This window comes from Drosophila innubila (assembly GCF_004354385.1).
Source record: "Drosophila innubila isolate TH190305 chromosome 3R unlocalized genomic scaffold, UK_Dinn_1.0 2_E_3R, whole genome shotgun sequence".
In the NCBI taxonomy this organism is placed as follows: domain Eukaryota; kingdom Metazoa; phylum Arthropoda; class Insecta; order Diptera; family Drosophilidae; genus Drosophila; species Drosophila innubila.
Window position 1 is genome coordinate 3,436,660 of NW_022995380.1, and position 15,493 is coordinate 3,452,152.

Here is a 15,493-nt window from a genome sequence, read left to right on the forward strand (position 1 = left end):
TTTTAAAAATGTTCATTGAGGACTTAACAAGTAATTATTGAAAGAGATAATATTTAGGTAATTAAATTAACAGACAATATTATTTCATTATCTTTTCACATCATTTTTGAAAGGTTACTAAAAATTTCAAATTTCATTATCTTTTGAACTAGTTGTCGTGATCAAGGTATCAATCAACGAGTATTTTTTTATAAAAATTATTAAAAATAAAAAATTTTACCAAAAAGCTCTAACGGCCAAATTAGCTGCAATCATTTTTATTTTGCACCAGGTAAGTTAGCAAAATTTTTAGTATAACATTTTGTTAGTTAGGGCTTAACCTTTGGATCGGTAAATAACTCGATCTGATCGGACAGTCGTAGCAAATTTCCATTGTGAGCTGTATATATTACTAGTCGCTTTCGCACCCTTCGTGCTGTTTTCGTCACTTGCGCGAGCTGTCGTCCGTCAGTTAAAGTTAAATGGTTAAACAGAAAAAAAATCGTAAGCAAATTCTACATTATGATACAAAACCTGTATACGTTAAACTATTTAATGTTTTCAATTCTTAGAGAGACACGCGAGAGTAGGTAGAGCTTTTGGTCGATTTGTTTAGAAGCGTAATCAAAACAAAAATTATTTAAAGAAAAAAGCAACAACTGCAATACAAAGCGATAAGCCGGCGTCGGTTGAAGTTTTCATTAAAAAAGAAGAGCACAATAGAGACAGAGAGAGAGAGAGAGAGAGAGAGCGAGAGATGAAGAGAGAGAGAGTGAGAGAGTGAGAGAGGAAAAAAGTGAACGAAAAAAAAATACGACTTAATGGAGAGCAAAAAAATTTATGCAATTATAATTATCGAGCACAACGAAATGAGCGTTCTCACGCTCGCACTTGAACTTGACGAAAAACTATTTTGAGTGCGAGTGTTAATGATAGCTGGTTCGTCAAATAAAAGCGATAGACCGTGGGCCGTAGGCCACAGTAAAGTTGAATCCAGCGTTGGACGAGCATTAGAATCGTAGATTATTACTATATACTATAATTGTGTATTTAATTGTTCTGCGCATTGTGAAATACATTCCAGAACAGTTTAATAGCAATCAAACATTTAAAGTATTTTCCGATTATATAAACACAAGGAAAGATAATGTCGGAAAGTATTACGATCAATGGAGATAACTATGAAGGTATGTGAATAGATTTATTCGATTTTTATATATACAAATATAAACACGAGTGGTTAAAGTAACCAAAAAGTGTTGAGGGAGGAGATGGAGAGAGAAAGAGAGAGAGAGAAAGAAAAAAAAAGTTAAATCACTACAAAAAACTCAGTCGAGTGTGCTCAGCTTCGAGACTCTATGTGCCTTACCTATCTCACAATCACAATCAAAAACCAGCACTGTTCCACAATTACCTAATAATTTATTTTCTTTAATGTAAGTAATTAAGGAATGAATAATAAATTTAATAAAGTTTCAGGCTACATAGTAAATACAGCTATTACAGAATTTCGCTCTTCTAAGCAGAAAATTAAGATGTTACGTGTTTATAATTTAACGCTCAACTTAAGCGTGAGAAAGATCTTACTATAGGAATTTTTAAAATACACAGTATAGGCAATTAAATTAGTTAAATCGTATATATTCGACAGTATCAATTATTATACAATTCTTTCTAACACTTATGTAACCCATTGCAATTTGATCATTTATTTAGTTAACTTCGCAAATCTTCCCGCTGACATCAGCCTGAATACGTTTATCCGTGAGCATGCTGGTCTCACGGGCACCAAGTTCATGTGCCAAGAGGGCGGCTGCGGTGTCTGCGTTTGTGCCTTGAGTGGAGTTCATCCGGTGACGGGAGAACTCTGCACATGGGCGGTTAACTCATGTCTGACACTGTTGAACAGCTGTTTGGGTCTGGAGGTGACCACCTCGGAAGGATTAGGAGACAAGCGCAAGGGATATCATGCCATACAGCAACGCCTGACTAAAATGAATGGTACCCAATGTGGATATTGCTCGCCGGGATTCGTGATGAACATGTACGCATTGCTCAAGTCTCAGGCCGGTAAGGTGACCATGGCCGAGGTGGAGAATGCATTTGGTGGCAACATCTGTCGCTGCACTGGCTACCGTCCCATTCTGGATGCCATGAAGTCCTTTGCCGTGGACAGCAACATTCAGGTGCCCGCCGAGTGTGCAGACATTGAGGATTTGAGCAAGAAGCAATGCCCCAAAACGGGAGAGCTCTGTGCCGGCAGCTGCAAGAAGGGTCAGCAGAGAAGCGTTCAGGTCTATGCTGATGGCAGTCGCTGGTCCTGGCCTCAGACACTGTCCGATCTCTTCAAGGCGCTGCAAGATGCTGCCAAGGAGCAGCTACCCTACATGCTTGTGGGCGGTAACACCGCTCATGGTATCTACAGACGCAGCGCGGAGATCAAGGCTTTCATTGATGTCCGTGCCCTGAAAGAGCTAAGGGGTTACAGCGTGACCGATAAGGGATTAACTTTGGGTGGCAATCTGAGTCTCACTGAGACCATGGACATCTGCCGTAAGCTGGAGCAAACAGCCGGGTTTGAGTACCTGTCACAAGTTTGGTTGCACCTGGACTGGATTGCCAATGTGCCAGTGCGCAACGTGAGTTTTAAGTCGCCATTTAGCTGGCACAGTTTCAGTTTGTTATCGTCTCATTGATAAGACCCAGTATACTTTTATCTAATCTTAAGTATTTCTACGAGTGTTTTCGATTTCCCAACTATCTAAGACATTTGTTTTGACATTCATCTAGGTCGGCACCTTGGCAGGCAACCTGTCCATTAAGCATGCCCACCCCGAGTTCCCCTCGGATGTGTTTATTGTACTGGAAGCATTGGACGCCCAGGTGATCATTCAGGAGTCTGCAGAGAAGCAGCAAACTGTCAGCCTGGCCGACTATCTGAAGACCCCAATGCAAGGCAAAATCATACGTGGATTTGTGCTGCCCGCCTTATCAAAGCAGCAAGTGCTCTTCGACTCATATAAGGTAAGTGATGGACTAGTTAGCTTCTCTAGCCAATCATCTACCTATCTACAACGGTATCTCATACGAATTCCGAAATTTTTTTTTCACAAATTACAAAAAAATTGAAAAAAAAAAACAAAAACAAAAAATCCAAAATAGGGGAAAAAAATAGGAATCATAAATTAGGAATTTCATCTAAAAAAATATTAAAATACATAAGACAAAAAAAAGGATACCAAAAATTATGAGAAAAAAATTTGGAAGACAAAAATTAGTAAATTCAAAAGTAGCTTTGATTTTTCTGTGTTTGGTTGAGTTTTCTTTCGAATAGTTATATATTTTATAACTATTTATTTATTTTTCCAATAGCTCTATTTCGTAACGGTCGGTCGTCTAACATCGCTATTAAAATCATACGTCGAACACACAAATGATGAATTTTTTGAATTTTTAAACAAGGTGGTACACAACATTTATATGTAGACCTTATTGATTTTAAAATAAATGGTTCGACAAAATGTTGCCTTTTTGCTAATAGGCAAAGGTTCAAAATCCAAAATCAAAAATATTTGATCAAAAATAGCGCGATTTTTTAAATTTTTAGACCGCGTACTTAAAAAAAGTACAGGGGTCTATTGGGTTTGCTTTAACGAATATGTGCGTAACAGGCAGAAGGAGGCGTGGCAGACCCTATAAAGTATATATATTCTTGATCAGCATCAATAGCCGAGTCGATATAGCAATGTTCGTCCGTCCGTCCGTCTGTCCGTCTGTTTGTTTGAACAAATACATCTCAGAGACTATAAGAGCTAGAGACATCAAACTTCATATGTAGGTTCCTCTATATTGCAAGCAGATCAAGTTTGTTTCAGAATTCGGCCACGCCCCCTTTACCACCTAAAAATTGACAAAGAAAATTACATACCCAAATTATGAGAACAATTTAAAAGCTAGTGACACAAAACTTGGTATGTAGATTCCTCTATATTGCAGGCAGATCAAGCTTGTTTCTTTTTTCGATCGGACCTCTGTATCATATAGCTGTCATAGGACCGATCGGTCGAAAATCAAGTCTTAGTGTTTAAAACTTTTTAGTTTTATGAGATATCATAACCAAACTTATAGAATATGCATTTAAGTTAGTCTTATACATCCTAACAGGAGTTGGTTTAAATCAGACCACTATATCATATAACTGCCATTGAAACAAGTAGTCGAAAATGTAATACAGTTCTCTGCAAGGGCGTCAAATATTTTTGTATATTTAGCAGTCTTAGCTTTTTCCATGGTGAGTACGGGGTGTAGCTCCGTCCAACTAGTTCTTCCTAATTTTTATTTTTCCAATTGGGTTTGTTTTTTCTAATTTTTTATTTTCCTAATTTTTGTTTTGCTACTTTTTAATTCCTAAAAACAGTATTCCTCATTTTGGTTTCCTAATATAGGATTCCTTTATTGGATTCCTAATTTTGTTTTCTTAATTTTTTCATTCAAATTTTCGTATAGTAAATCATCTACAATTATATTCTTGTTTTACACAGATCATGCCGCGTGCCCAGAATGCTCATGCCTATGTGAATGCAGCCTTTCTTCTAGAACTCGACGCAGGTTCGAAGGTGAAGACTGCACGCATCTGCTTTGGTGGCATTCGGCCGGACTTTGTGCATGCCAAGGCCATTGAGGAGCTGCTGGTCGGACGTAATCCCTTTGACAATGCCTTGCTGGAGCAGGTCTTTAGCAAGCTTTCAGCCTTGCTGCAACCGGATGAGGTCTTACCGGATGCCTCACCCGCTTATAGACTCAAGTTGGCATGCGGTTTGCTCTACAAGTTTCTCTTAAAAGCCGCCGTGCAGAAACAACAGATCCTGGCCAGTCGTCACACAACGGGCGGCTCCCTGCTAAAGCGTCCCGTATCGAAGGGTCAGCAGAGCTTTGAGACCTTTGAACAACATTATCCGGTAACAAAGCCGACGGAGAAGCACGAGGGTCTCATTCAATGTTCGGGTGAGGCAACATATGCCAACGATCTGCCCACTCAACACAATCAACTGTGGGCGGCCTTTGTGACGGGTAAACGAGTAGGTGCCCGGGTCACCAAGGTGGATACCTCGGCTGCCTTAACGCTGCCTGGCGTGGTGGCCTATATCGACGCCAAGGACATTCCTGGGCCCAATAATCTGGGTCCTAAGACTAAGGATGACTTCTTCTTTAAGCATGATGAAGAGCTATTTGCCACAGGCCCCCTTAAGTTCCATAATCAGCCCATAGGCATGATCTTGGCTACTTCCAATGCTCTGGCTCAACGCTCCGCGGAGCTGGTGAAGCTAAGCTACGAGGGTGGCTCTGAGGAAATATTTCCTAGCATGAAGCATGTCCTGGAGGCTGCTGTCGCTGGTGATCGCATCAAACACCCTGTTAAATCGTTAATCGACAAGTTGGAGTTGCTGGAACCATTTGAGATTCAGGGAAGTGGCAAACTGGACATGGGACTGCAGTATCATTACTTTATGGAGCCACAAACGACTGTGGCGCTGCCCTTCGAAGGCGGACTGCAGGTGTACGCAGCCACGCAGTGGATGGACCTCACCCAAGATATCATTTCCAATGTCCTGAAGCTCAGGAGTAACGAGGTGCAGGTGAAGACCCGTCGCATTGGCGGCGGCTATGGCGGCAAGGCCACACGCTGCAACTTGGCAGCTGTGGCAGCCGCATTGGCCGCCCATAAGCTCAATCGTCCGGTGCGCTTTGCACAATCTCTGGAGTCCATAATGACGACCACAGGCAAGCGTTGGGCTTTCCACTGTGACTATGATTTCTTTGTCCAGGGCAATGGCAAGATTGTGGGTATAAATAGTCGATTCTACCAGGATGCCGGCTATCTGGAGAACGAGTCGCCCATGGGCCATGCAGTACTGCTATCGAAGAACTGCTACGAGTTCAGTGACAACTACAAGCTCGATGGCTTTATGGTACTCTCGGATTCGCCAACTAACACGGCCTGTCGTGCACCCGGCTCCATCGAGGGCATTGCCATGATGGAGAACATCATAGAGCATATTGCATTCGAGACGGGCTTGGATCCGGCGGATGTGCGCTATGCCAACATTTTGCCATCTCACAAAATGGGCGACATGATGCCCAAATTCCTGAAGAGCACTCTCTATCGGGAGCGACGTGCCGACATCATTGCCTACAACAAAGAGCACCGTTGGCGCAAACGTGGACTTGGCCTCAGCATTATGGAGTATCAGATTGGTTACTTTGGACAGTATCCGGCCACGGTGACCATCTATCATAGCGATGGCACCGTTGTCGTCGCCCATGGAGGCATTGAAATGGGTCAAGGTAGGTTACAATATATTAAAAGCAGAGACTGAAATCATTATACGTTTTATTATAAAACTCAAGAAATAATCATTATTTTTGATTTTTATTATTTTACTTATAATTACTTTTGAGCATAAATTAAAAAACTAAAAAATAATCATTACTTTTGAGCCAAAACAAAAGTGAAGTTGTTATTTTGACTTTTTATAAGGAATATGGCAAAGTTTATATATATATTCCTAATCAAAATAACAATAATAGCAATAATAATCAATTTAAAAAATCTCAAGAAATAATCATTATTTTTGATTTTTATTATTTTACTTTTAATTACTTTTGAGCGAAAAAAAAACTCAAAAATAATCATTATTTTTGATTTTTATTATTTTACTTAAAATTACTTTTGAGCAAAAAAATAAAACTCAAAAATAATCATTATTTTTGAGCGAAAGTCAAACTCAAGTTATTATCTTGACTTTTTATAAGGAATATGGCAAAAGTTTAGCTATATATTCCTAGTCAAAACTACAATAATAACAATAATAATCAATTTAAAAAATCTCAAGAAATAATCATTATTTTGATTTTTATTATTTTACTTATAATTACTTTTGAGCAAAAAAATAAAACTCAACAATAATCCTCATTTTTGAGCAAAAGTTAAACTCAAGTTTTTATTTTGACTTTTTATAAGGAATATGGCAAAAGTTTATATATACATATATTCCTAGTCAAAATTACAACTTGAGTTTTATTAATGAGCATGAAAATTAAACTCAAGTAATAATCAATTAAATAAAACTCAAGAAATAATCATTATTTTTGATTTTTATTATTTTACTTATAATTACTTTTTAGCAATAATTAAAACTGAAAAATATTCATTATTTTTGAGACTAAACAAAACTCAAGTTGCTATTTTGACGTTTTATAAGGAATATAGCAAAAATGTATATATATTCCTAGTCAAAATAACATCTTGAGTTTTATTAATGAGCAAGAAAATGAAACTCAAGTAATAATCAATAAAATAAAACTCAAAAAATAATCATTATTTTATAAAATTTATTTTTTTTTTGCCCAAAAGTAATCAATATTTTATAAGTAAAATAATAAAGATCATAAATTTTAAGGTCATGATGAAACTGCATAGATAATCTTAATGAACAATTTTGGTAGTTACTAGAAGTGAATGATTTTTTTAATTGAAAAAAAAAAACAAAATAGTCACTATTTACCGTCACTGATTAAAATGGTTCGCAATATTTCCTACATGTATACTATCTGTTTTAATTCTTTTTCAGGTATGAACACAAAGATTGCACAGGTCGTTGCCCATACCCTGGGCATTAATGTGGAGCAAGTGCGTATTGAGACCAGCGACACGATCAACGGAGCCAACGCCATGGTCACAGGAGGTGCTGTAGGCAGTGAGACCCTTTGCTATGCCGTACGTAAGGCCTGCGAAACTCTAAACTCCCGATTGGAACCCCTCAAGGAGGAGTTGAAGCCAGCCGACTGGCAGCAGCTGATCAACGAGGCTTTTGAACGCAAGATTAACTTGATAGCCAGCGATCAGTGTAAACAGGGAGATATGGAGCCATATTCCGTGTGTGGACTGGGTCTGATCGAGGTGGAATTGGATGTGCTAACAGGCAACTATCTGATCAATCGTGCAGACATCCTGGAGGATACCGGCGAGAGTTTGAATCCCAATGTGGACATTGGTCAGATCGAAGGTGCCTTCATAATGGGCCTAGGTTACTGGACATCCGAACAGATTGTGGTGGACAAAAAGACTGGTGAATGCCTGACGAATCGCACGTGGAACTACAAACCGCCGGGTGCCAAGGATATTCCAATTGATTTGCGCATCGAGCTGTTGCCCAAAAGTCCCAACAAAGCAGGATTCATGAGATCAAAGGGTAAGCAATCATTCTCTACCTCCCTCCCTCCCTCTCGTTTAATGCCATGTTTTATCATTCCTTAGCTACGGGTGAACCAGCGATTTGCTTGGCCGTTGCCGTGGCCTTTGCCCTACAGCAGGCACTCCAATCTGCACGAGACGATGCCGGTCTGCCCAAGTCCTGGGTTACACTAAATGCGCCCATGACACCCGAGCTGCTCGTCCTGCACGCTGGCACTGAGCCCGGTCAGCTCCGCCTAAGCTAAGGCCATGCCCCGATGACCCCAAGTCAAAGGCAGCGCGTGAGAAGCGGCACGTGGCCACAAAAGCGCCGATGGGTATGCTCCGATAAGAAAGCATACTCAAGAATCGCTATACAAGTAATATATGTATAACCAACTAAGTAGACAACAAGGTGTGTGTTTTTTTTCGCAATAAATTAGAAACTTATCCAAGGCAAATCCAAATGACATTCATTGTCGCGGCTATCGTCCAAGTGGCCAAGTGGGCAAGTGGCTCACCCCAAAGGCATTTACATTTTCCTGTTCTCTTCTTTTATTTTTTCCCCTGCTTAATGCTTAACACCTCAACACCAGCAGTGCACATCCCCCCACCCGGTACATGTCCACGAGTCGTGGAAGGAGCTCTTCATTAATTTTAAAATACATTATTTTACAGGAAATTTTATGCCACACGAAGCGTTAAGTGAATCCTCTTTGACAACGGGGGTTCAACCTGGAGGGTTGCATGTCAATTGACACCAGCGGCTTGGGTCAGTTCTAATATCATTATTTTTCATTTCACTAACTAGGCTGTTAGTGAGCGAAAGCATAAATTGAAATAATAATTAGACTGGGATTGGTTTTACAAGACTCCATTTTCTTAGAAGACAATATTCATTGAGTGAAATCGTAGAGTATGTCTGACAATATTGTCGAATCCCCTGAACTCTTATAGAGTATAAGAATAATGAAACATTCAGCAACATTACTTATCACATATTTATTAAAATTAAACCAATATCAAGGCTATATTTTGCAGATTGTGGATACAGAATATTTCAGCAATTAAAATCAATTTTCATTTCTTAAAATTCCCAGCCCTTACAACCAATTACAGAAATATTTTAACAATTGCAGTACTTTCGATGTATAATCTTTATTGTGTTTAAAGTTGAAAGAGAATAAACGAAAATAACTGAATAAACGAATAATCGAATGAACAAAATCAGCGCATACGAAAACAAATAGTTAAAGCCCCGAGACAAGGACACACTGAGAGAGGGATAGACGGGGATATCCTCGATAATCATAGGACGTATTTGCATGCAAACATGCTTCCGGGATGATACGGTTGGAGAGGAAGGGGGGAAGCTGAATGCTGTCGCCATGCAAATGAAAACATTAGCGGCACACGCGCATCCGTAACTGTGTGAGATACAGATACGTTTACAGATACAGATACAGATACAGTTGCAGATGCACAGCTGTGCAGATACAGATACAAGTGACATTCATCGCGTACTCTCATTCTCTCACTCTCTCTTTCGCTCGCTCTCTCTCTCTCACTCTTTTTCTGTACTGTCTGCCAGCCTGGCTTAAATGTATATTTCAATTAAAATTTTACACACGAATAAATGCAAAGCCACGCCCAACACATTAGACGCTGGCCCTACATTCAATCCCTCCCGTCTCCCGTCTCCCACCTCCCCCTCTCCCCAGCAACTGGTCTCGCATTTGTTTATGAGCGTCTGAAGGCCAACATCAGCTCGGCAGGCAACAGACACCAGACAGCATTCCATAAAATGCCAGCAGCACATGAGTCCAGTGTCGAGTTCGCGTCCAGGGATCAGTTCTGGCTGACATTGGCGGACATTAAAGTAGTGTCAGAGACTGCTAGAGACTGAACAGTCTGAAGTTAACGACAGCGAGATACTCAGTATCAGTGTTCAAATATCAATATGAGTAGTTTTTTTTTTTTTTATTTGGCTGGTATATTTATTGCGTTTCATTCCTCAGAACTTGAAAACACATTTTTGAAACCATGATGGTGAGTAAAAACAAAATACTACAAGCCATAACAAATTTAACTTTTGAATTCCGGAAATCAAACTTGAGATCGAAAATAGATGAGTTTACCAACATTCGAACCTGTGCGAAACGGCTCTCATTGCGGTACCTATTCCAATGGGTCATTCGAGCTCCAGCTTTGCGAAAATATATTAAGATTATACTCATTATATTGTAATCCTTTCAATCGAAAATCGGAAACCACCCCCACCACCCAATTATCAAGAAATATTTCTTTAACAGCTTTCGAATTCAGTATTCGTTCATTTTAAATTTATACAGTACATCGTAAGGCACCTAAGCTATATGACAGCCTAAAAACCAAGGGTTTATATTTAAAATTGTTACATTAATTTTCTTTTGCAACATATGTAGACCAGATATATATTTACTAATATTATACATACTATCAGGCGTGATCCAGTTTTCACTTCCTATTTTATCGGATTTAAAAAATGTAATTTTTTTTCATATTGCATTTGGGCTAAACATTTTAAAATTATATTTAATCACTTTATTGGACTTGAATTCACCAACTCAAAGTGAATTCAATACGCAAAAATTTTCCAGATTGAAGTAAGAACAAATCTTGCCGAAAGTGAAAACCGGAACAGGCCTGTATATTAGAGTGGGTCAATTCTTTTCTCGACAAAGCGGAAGAACTGCCCAAGAAACCATATGTCTAAAATCAATATCAAGCTTTCACTTTTTTCGAGAAAGGTTTTCATGTGTTTTGTATGGCAAAACTGTCTGTTAGGTAAAACTTACCAAAAAAAAAAACTCAAAAAAACTACAAATAGAAGCAAAATTAAAATGAATTTAGAGGTAAGAATTAGTTGGCGGTCTTACCTATTTTGTTTTAAATTAAATTTTAAGCATAAGCACTTTTGTCAAGTTTCAATATAAAAGTTCATTTTGCATTAATTCTAGAATTCAATTGAAAAGAGACCGCCAACTTATTCTTATCTCTAAATTCATTATAAATCGCCCTCTATTTGGGTTTTTAATTTTTTTTCTTTTTTTGTAGGTAAGTTAGACCTAACAGACAATTACAAATATATGAAATAGTTATAACTTCTCTATAAAAAGTGGAAGCTCGATATTGATTTTAGACCCATCGTTTCTTGGGCAATTATTTTTAGAATTCATCGCAGATTACAAATTCCATAACCGCTTTGTGCATTTTTTTAATACATACAAACTGACCCACTCTAATGTTCATACTATACATGTCTGTCACATGCATTTTCATAATAATCTTGAACCCTTTGACTACTGAGACTGATGAAAAATTGGGCAGCTTGTTTAGAAAAGGTTGACATTGAAATAGTTGCTCCAAGATGTCAGAAGAGACAGTACCAAAAGTGGTCAGTAAGATGGATAGACACCAGGAGTTGAGTATCCTTGCTTCCAGCTCAACTTGACAACAATGTGAGTTGCTTGGATATGAGCGAGAGGTTTCCATTTCATGCACGTCCTGAACTTGAACTTGCAACTGTTATGGCCCAATGTGCTCTAAGCCAGCTATGGGTGGTTCACTTTTAGCCAAGAACTGCAAGCGGTCTCGAGTTCTTTTTCGCCCATTTCCTGCACCATTATCCTGGCCACTGTCCCTGAACCGCTCCCTACACTTCAGACATCCTTTTTGGCTGCTTTTGTCTGTGTCATGCTTTTCAAATTCTAAGCAAATTTGTCGTCTGGGGGCGCCGGGCGCAACATTTTATGAGCGTGCGCGCGATGCAGGTCCTCAGATATGGCTGGGAACCGTCTGCTCCTGATGCTGATGCTGATGGTGATGCTGCTGCAGAAACTGGAGCAAGTGCTGCAGCTGGGCAGAGAGTAGGGGAAATGGCGGGGAGTGTCCATGTCTGCCTGTGGCACATACACAAAGATGTCCTGGTGTGATTTATCGTCGACGTTGCACGGATAATGGCCACGTATTATAATAATGCCGCGCCAGGCGTATGCTTATCGCCGTCGAGGACGCAACGTCAACGTCTAGACGTCCTGCGGTGCAGCCAGCTCTCCATCGCCTCGTCCTGGACAAGGATTTTGCATTTGCATTTGCATTTCGTATTCGTATACGTATTGGACGCAGTTGCGCTGCATGCAGTTTATTAAATAGAAAAACCGAAATTAAGTACATCATTTTAGTTGAGTTTCTTGTTGATTGTGTGCATGTGTGTGTGTGTGTGTCTGGCGCATATCCTTTGGGCAACATAATTTACAGGCCCTGCATGAAACCCGTTGTTGAATTTTACGCCGCAACGAATGTCGTTCTGCAACGGACGGACAATCCACAAATCGTGAGCCAAATGCATAAACTTACGCAGTCTCGCCTATATAGTTTGTATACCTACGTGTATCCTTTTCATATCCTTTTGCCAGACGGCACACATATGTACATACAATATAGAATTTCAAATAGTTTATAATACATGTCATTAAAATTGCGAGCTGCCAGTGCATGTCCTTGGCGCTTTTGTTATCCTTTAGCATCTCCACTCGTCGTTGTTTACTCAAACAAGGACAGAAAGGAATTGCTTCAAGTGTCTGGCCAAACAATGCTAGTTAAATCCAAACCAACCCTCGAACAAACCTTCACCTTAAATTTAAAAGTTTAAAGTTTATTTAAAGATAGAGAAGAGACTCCATCTGAACTCTAGTTGAAATTGGAGTACTCATAGTTCGTATCAATGCGATGACTTTCCAGACCAAACTTCAAATAAAAAGGGAATCCACAAAATTCCGACTTGACACTATACAATGGTCGGGTGCAAGAAGCTCCGATATCTATGTTCTGCCAGAGACTTGAACGTAAAGCTAAAAACATTTCACTACATTGATTGAAGTAAGTATTTAAATAGAGAACTTACCCAATGAGTCTAAAGTGGCCAATGAAGCAAGAGCTCGAACGAGCTGTTGGTTTAAAGTCATTTCAGTTGCCATGATCTTAGAGAAAAACAAACGTTTATTCCGTTTCAGTTTCCGAATTCAATTCAATTTTAGAATAGAAAATTATTTTCTGCTTTGAGGCCCTCAGTTTTAGATTACAAAAGCAAAGCTGTATAGATTGTACCAACTATCATCATTTAAAAAAAAATCACAAACAATTGGCCCGCAGCGGGGTTTAATTAAATTTAAGTCCAAATGGGACTTCATAACCAGTCGCTTCGTTTGTAATTAAATAAAAATACGCAATATTCGATTTTTCAATAACAAATCGAACTCTCAGTCCGAAAAAGGATACTGATGAAGGCCAGATGGATAAGCGATGACAACGATGCCGACAACGTTCACGTTAACATTGGCGATAGAGGCAAAGGACAACGACAACAACCGTAACTCAATCTGCAAATATGCAAAAAGGAATAACCAACCAGACGCACAGCCGCAGGACAATGATATCACGATTCGCAAACCAAAAAAAAATATAAAAAATAAAAAATTAAAAGCAATGAAAAGAAAGCTGCCATTGGACTATTGTTATATCCTAGAGTCGAGATTCAGCACAGTGGGTAGCATATTTATAGGCATTTGTATAAAATAAGCAAATAAGAATTAAAGCAAATACTACTAATATTGATAATATTAATTAACTATCAAATAAAATAGCATAAAATAAGCAATGTATGCATAGAGTTAAGTATTGATGAGATATGAGTCCGAGTTGGGATATTTGTTAAATCAAATTAACGTTTAAATTAATAACAAAATAATGAAAATATTTAAGGCATCAGCAGAAACAATTACAATTTTCTGTTCACCTTTAGGCCCAATAAATATTATTCTAGCTAGTTTTCAATTTATTCCATTTTGGTTCACCTTCTTTTTACTCACCAAAAGTTAAAATTATACCCGGATTTCAATTGTAATGCCATTTTATATAAAATTTTATATAATTTATTTTTGTACCGAATACGCAGAAACACATTTATGCATATTTTTAATAATTTGTATTGAATTGTTTTCATTTAGAAATACACGAATACATTTATATATATGTACAGTGTCAAGTCAATGGTTCATTGAACTCAGAAATTTCCCACTCGTATTTACGACGTGTCTTGGCTTATTGAAATTGGAGAACGTATTCTTCGGCTGGGCAATGATTAAAAGGAATTAAATGCACTTTAATGCAGTCTTCACCACAGAATGCATACAATTTTCATCAAGTTCGTTTCCTCTGACTCCGATTGCCGCAATCGTCAGCTATCCACAATGCCCGTAATCATTAATATTGAAACTTTCTGAGCGGTTTCACCGGCGGCTATGTTGTAATTAATACAAAATGCTACGGTCCTTGCCACCATCCCCATTTGTGGCACGCACACGAGCCCGTGCCCAGGGCATACCAAAAGTTGAGTACTGCCCCAAAACTCAATTTGATAAAAAAAAAAAAAAAAAATTCATTTATGATTGCCATCTCCCGTTGTCAGCGCCGTGTGAGTGGACAGTTGGTGTCTGGCCAGGCTTGGCTTGAGCTGTCCTTGCCTTTACTTGCCGGGCCGGAGCCGTGCCAATTGTTGTGTTTATTAATTTAATTTTGACAGTCGCGTTTTCGACTGTGCCCCACGTACGACACGTAGCCGCCTCGAGGCATCCACAGCAGCTGTAGACAGTTGGACTTTGAATGCGGCTTTCGCATTGCACGGCTTTCATTCCGTGGGTTCTGTGGCTTACCATAATGTGATGATTTGATGGAAGATGATTCAGAGATAACAACTTAATTGGTTGGTCAAATACAGAATTAAAGTGAAACTCACACAAATATAGTAGTCGGAGTAATTGCACTTTTTTCATATATTGTATTGCGAATAAATAAAATATTTATTTAATTTTATTTTATTTAATATCTAGACCACTTTCTACTCTAATCCTTTCTTTATCGATTCGGATTAAATATTAATTAATTCAAGTGTATAGATTTTTTCCAAAAAATATTACTAATTCTTTCTGTTCTGGGGGTCGCTTTTTTCCACTCTTGTAACTGCCATCTTATATCTTATTGTTTGGTCAAGTACAGAATTGAACTGAAACTCACACAAATATAGTAGTCGGAGTAAATGCACTTTCCCATATATTGTATTGCAAATAAATAAAATATTTGTCTTTTAATATCTAGACCACTTTCTACTTTAATCCTTTCTTTATCGATTCAGATTAAATATTAACTTTTTCAAGTGTATAGATTTTTTCCTAAAAATATTAC

General features: G+C 38.6%; 1 protein-coding gene across 1 annotated transcript; it reads left to right on the top strand.

Annotated features, from left to right (window-relative positions):
- The first annotated feature begins 968 nt into the window (after positions 1–968).
- LOC117792406 (indole-3-acetaldehyde oxidase) lies at positions 969–8,673 on the top strand. Its single transcript, XM_034632539.1, has 6 exons — positions 969–1,166; positions 1,696–2,618; positions 2,770–3,003; positions 4,521–6,324; positions 7,611–8,231; positions 8,297–8,673. Exons 1-6 carry the CDS (start codon positions 1,127–1,129, stop codon positions 8,476–8,478), a joined length of 3,804 nt encoding a protein of 1,267 aa, XP_034488430.1. The 5' UTR covers positions 969–1,126; the 3' UTR covers positions 8,479–8,673.
- The last annotated feature ends 6,820 nt before the right edge of the window (positions 8,674–15,493 follow it).